Source organism: Zea mays, chromosome 2 (assembly GCF_902167145.1).
Source record: "Zea mays cultivar B73 chromosome 2, Zm-B73-REFERENCE-NAM-5.0, whole genome shotgun sequence".
NCBI lineage: Eukaryota > Viridiplantae > Streptophyta > Magnoliopsida > Poales > Poaceae > Zea > Zea mays.
Window position 1 is genome coordinate 2,663,487 of NC_050097.1, and position 5,076 is coordinate 2,668,562.

Genomic DNA, 5,076 nt, shown 5'->3' on the forward strand with positions numbered 1-5,076 from the left:
ACTCGTGGATTTTTTTAACTTTGTCGGCTCTCGCCTCTCACTTAAGCACTCATCAAGCAGCAAAACATATTCTCTTTCTTTTCCATTGAAGAGGCGCTCCTTCAACAATATCCTCTAACAGTCACATTTATGAATCATACACCACTTCCCTGCACAATTTACATGGATAAAAAATCTAGTGTATAAAAAACGATTAATGTATTATTGCTAGTATGACTATTATATAGCTCATGCTAACGCTATGATCCTAAGAAGGAGGTTGACAGTGGCGGTGGCGGTGCGAGGGGCGACGACGACACGACTGAGGGGAGGGGCAGCGGGAACACAGGGTGAGGGGGAGAGGGGTGCGATGAGGGGAGGATGAAGACAAATAATATTGCCCATTAGAAACAGAAAGAAAGGAAGCCAAGGCAACGGTAAAAGACACGCCATAAAACGGCGCGCGGCTTCTATTTTCTGCTGCCGAACCAAAAAAAATAGTGAGACAATAAAATAATGCCACGTGTGTGGATCACGTACCGGAGTCCGAAGCCGCGTCTGGTCTGATTAGGGAATCTTGTTAGAGATGGATTAAAATTAAATTAGTGGATACATCTCCTATATCTTAGGAGATCTAACAGTCCATATGCCTATATAAATAACTAGGACCCTGCCCAAGTTTCATCGCTACTCGTCTTGTCTGATTCCCCCGAGCTAGCCTAGCCAGCGAGATGGCGGGGATCTCTCGCGCGATCAGGGCCTGCGCCGCCACGTCCCAGCGCACCCTGGCCGCTGCTTCGGCGGTGACGCTGCCGAAGGAGGCGGGGGTGAAACCGGCAACGGTCGGGCGCAGGGGGCGGGGTCCGGAGGACGGGAGGCGCGTGCAGTGGGCGTTCCTCGGGTGCCCCGGGGTGGGGAAGGGCACCTACGCCAGCCGCCTCTCGCAGCTGCTCGGCGTCCCACACATTGCCACCGGCGACCTCGTCCGCGACGCCCTGGCCTCCCCTGGCCCCTTCTCGAAAAAGGTAAATCTCAGCGTTACTACCTGGCACTTAGATTGATCGGGTTGATGGATCCGGTGCGTCATGTTCTAGTTCGCTTGTAAGCTCCAAGCAATCATGTTGCGTGTGCCATGGATCGTTGTTGCTCTACTAGCCCCCTGCTGCAACAGTGATTGGACCGTCGCCCCAGACGTTATCCAACTCGTCAGCGCTAAAATTAGGGTCTCTGCGGATTGCACTTGCATGCGCTAGTCTGCTAGCCTTGCATATCCACAAACCATGGTAGTGCATAGCTAGGAAGCACTACATCTCACGAAGCTGCTCATTGTGGCTGCTTTCCACGATGCATTGCTTTCCGTGCGGAATAAAGAGATTATTACTTGACCTGTAGTGTAATATGGTTAAATAAATCTTTGGGCAAATAATCCATAAACCCTTCAGAAGCTTGTAAAATCAATAAGTAACTCCACATAGTCTGCTAGCTGTTTGTTGTTTAAATAAATAAAACAGTGTAAAATATGTTATTTAATCGTTTGGCCTCAGAATGTAGGCTGTAGTTTAGTTGTAGTTAGACCATAACCTTGCCAATGCAATTTCACATAGAAAATTAGAATCTCCTGTTGTGCCTCCTCTTTTACCACTTTGTAGTTCTGTTTGCTTGATTTTGTGTTAGTGGTGTGTTTCTTTTCCAGCTTGCTGAGATTGACAATCATGGAAAACTGGCATCTAATGAGATCAACATAAATCTCCTGTCAGTTTTTTAATTGTGTTGTTTGTATGCTTCCTTTCCAGCTTGCTGAGATTGTCAATCAAGGAAAACTGGTGTCTGATGAGATCATCATAAATCTGCTGTCAAGACGCCTGGAAGAGGGAGAAGAAAAGGGTGAATTGGGGTTCATCCTTGATGGCTTTCCTCGAACCATGAGACAAGCGGTAAGCTAATTATTTGACCTGACCATAAGTATGCAAAAACAAATACTTTCCTTTGATCAGGAAGCATTTTTCACTTGAATTTTCACTTGCAAAAACAAATCCTTGATGGCTTTCCTCGAACCATGAGTCATGCTTTACGTGCTGTTTGGGACCAATAATGTGTAACTTGATCACAGTAGCGGTCACTGATACCTTTGTTATCAATTCCTATAACCTGATAGTTTCTCAAAACATGCCAGCCAAATTTCATTAGCCAAGCACAAGTTGGTTAGAGCTGAATAGGTTTCCTCTGCTATAGACCCCAGCATTGAACAGTGGATTGGTATCCATGCCATTCAACCTTAACATCAACATGTGTTGAAGAACTTTAGAGACTGGGTAGAATTGTAGGGCCTAATATTGTTTTATCATGCGCCTTGTCAGGAGATACTTGAAGGAGTCACAAATATTGACTTGGTGATCAATCTCAAGCTTCGAGAAGAAGCTCTGGTTGCAAGATGTCTTGGCAGAAGGATGTGCAGCCAGTGTGGAGAAAACTTCAATGTGGCCTCCATTGATATTGAGGGAGAAAATGGTGGAGCTCCAATGTACCTGCCTCCACTATTGCCTCCGCCACAGTGTGAATCGAAGCTAATAACCAGAGCAGATGATACTGAAGAAGTGGTAAAGAACCGGCTACGTGTGTACCATGATCTGGTAGGTTCGGGTTGCCTGAAATTGCCTTTTGATAGTTTTCGCTTGCTCAGTAGTTTTTAAAATATCTATTCATGCAACCTGAATACGCAATTTGTGGTACTTGTAGTGAATGAGTTTGTTGTTGATATAGATCAGCTAGACTATTTTCTTGCATTAAAAAGGCCCTATATATCTATTATTTGTACATGTGAAATATTGTAAATTGCATTTTAATACTGCTTTTTAATTTGGCTTTTAATTATAGAAAAGTCACAAACGATTCTTCCTATCACTATAAGGTTTGAATGGCACAGATGTAAGATGTTTGGTGTGGTGCCATCATATATCTTACCAAGTGGGTTGTTCTCTTTACAGACTGAACCGGTGGAGGGATTCTACAAAGCGCGTCAAAAGCTCTTGGAGTTCAATATACCTGGTGGAATATCCGAATCATGGCGAAAGTTATTGGAAGCCTTGAATATAGAAGACTCCGACAATATGAGATCTGCAGCAGCATGATTTTTTTTAGGAATGCACGTTAAATTAAACATCTGTAGCTTATGTCAAAGTTAGTCAATTTTTCTGAACATTCCTTATATCTTTAGAAAGCATGGTCAAATCTGGATCGATATTTGATTATTTTAGCGTAGCACTCTAACTGTACAGTAGATTAGTCATCGATGGGCAAGATGAACAAAAGCGGTCTGTAAAAGGAAAGAGATAGTTGTTCGATGACCAGACATTCATTTGTAGCCTGTACCATATATGAACTTGTTGAAAGAGGTGCATACCAGAAGCAATTTGAATCGTTGTGGATATGATTGAAGCATTTCGTGTATGTGATGAGCTTTGGGTTTTTTTATACCTATACGGGAGCACATTGCATCCAGTGTGTATATGGTCGACCTCATGAAGTCATGTATGCCTTGCGGAGTCTACCAGCGATTATGAGTTGTGATCCTGGTCTTGTTAGGTTACTGAGTCTGAACTAGGCATATGGTCAGGGATCACGGGAGGATAGAGCACCTGCAACTGAAGCGAGCAAACTGGGAACTCTTCGGTGTATGACCAGCCACCAGCACTGTCCCTAGTTTGGGTTAGATCACTGAAATTTTCCCAAAATCAGGTCAGGCTGCTGGATTTCTTGTTTTTGTCAGCTACATAAGCCAATAGATGGGCGCTGTGCCAAATCCCGATGAAACAGGACGAGCTGGGCAGTTATATTTAGTTAATGTTAATTTGTATCAAATGTTTAAAATCTCAGCAAACATTAGGGGGTGTAGCTCATATGGTAGAGCGCTCGCTTCGCATGCGAGAGGCACGGGGTTCGATTCCCCGCACCTCCATTTTTTCTCTTTTTTAATCTCGAGCTATGTATGAATTTATAAAAAGCACAATTCTTTCTTTTAACTGACACACACGCCCCGGACAAACTGAATGTGTAGGTTTCTCCTCTGAATTGACATAATTTAGGAAGTAGAGACATAGATCTGTCTCCTAAAATAAAACTGACAAAAAGAAGTCTCATGTTGCCATGCAAAGAGCAAATTGCTTATCTCGTTCTATATGGAGACGACAACTTCCCATCTTTTTGCAGTAGATCTTGAAGTACGACCATTAATGTACCAAAGACGGTACTCTAAGAAATCGACAAATTTAGGAAGCGATTCCTCCGGGAAGGGAATGAGAACCACACTGGTGGCAAGTGCAAGGTTAACTGGCCGACAGTGGCAAGGCCGCTGGATCTTGGGGGACTTGGCGTCCTTGACATCCACCGCTTTGCGAGGCCTCTACGACTTTGCTGCCTATGGCGGACTGGGAGGACCCAAATGTCCCTTGGACGGGGTTACAAACTCCTTGTAACAGCACTGATAAAGACTCCTTGGATGAAGGCAAATAATATTATCCATTAGATTTTAGTAAGTGAGAGAGTTATTCAGCGATCTGAACTAATATTGTGTTAAGTTTAGGTGCAAATTAACGTGTATACTCCAACAGCTGCTTGAAACAAATGCTAAAAATCTAAAAATGGGCCAAATTAAAAAAACTCAAGTATGGTGCTAAATGGGTCGTTTTACTTGTCTTGCATGTGCCAGACGTCCTTTCCTTTTGCCATGCAAGTGCCCGACGCACACACCTGTGCACACGCATAAGCTCCAGATGGATTGGTGAGAACGCAATGGCCACGAAAATATACAGAACATGAGTCGCTGGATACAGGACGCATTTTTTTAAGAAGGTTGAAGAAGCTGCTGGAGCAAGTAAAATGTGATTTCTTTTCTAATATCTATTTTAGGAAGGTTTATAAGTTCTTTTGGAGTTGCTCTAACGGACATCGTTTCGTCGCTAGATAACAACGTGAGCTCAACAGTACTCGTGGATTTTTTTACATTTGTCGGCTCTCGCCTCTCACGTAAGCACTCAAGCAGCAAAAACATATTCTCTTTCTTTTCCATCGAAGAGGCGCTCCTTCAACAATATCATCTAT

The 5,076-nt window shown here is 43.6% G+C and overlaps 1 protein-coding gene and 1 non-coding gene across 2 annotated transcripts; both read left to right on the forward strand.

Moving 5' to 3' along the window:
* Positions 1-710: 710 nt before the first annotated feature.
* Positions 711-3,417, forward strand: LOC103645778 (probable adenylate kinase 6, chloroplastic). Its single transcript, XM_008670486.4, has 4 exons — positions 711-1,004; positions 1,773-1,913; positions 2,337-2,609; positions 2,964-3,417. The coding sequence occupies exons 1-4, from the start codon at positions 711-713 to the stop codon at positions 3,105-3,107; spliced, it is 852 nt and encodes a 283-aa protein (XP_008668708.1). The 3' UTR covers positions 3,108-3,417.
* A 444-nt stretch (positions 3,418-3,861) lies between these two features.
* Positions 3,862-3,934, forward strand: TRNAA-CGC (transfer RNA alanine (anticodon CGC)). Its single transcript has one exon. It is a non-coding gene; the product is annotated as a tRNA-Ala (tRNA).
* The last annotated feature ends 1,142 nt before the right edge of the window (positions 3,935-5,076 follow it).

What these genes read in the sequence shown, in the direction of transcription:
- LOC103645778 (XM_008670486.4), top strand. Translation starts at nt 711, where the DNA reads ATGGCGGGGATCTCTCGCGCGATCAGGGCCTGCGCCGCCACGTCCCAG. An exon ending in CTCGAACCATGAGACAAGCG is followed by an intron (nt 1,914 to 2,336) that starts GTAAGCTAATTA and finishes GCGCCTTGTCAG; the next exon opens with GAGATACTTGAAGGAGTCAC. An exon ending in TACGTGTGTACCATGATCTG is followed by an intron (nt 2,610 to 2,963) that starts GTAGGTTCGGGT and finishes TTCTCTTTACAG; the next exon opens with ACTGAACCGGTGGAGGGATT.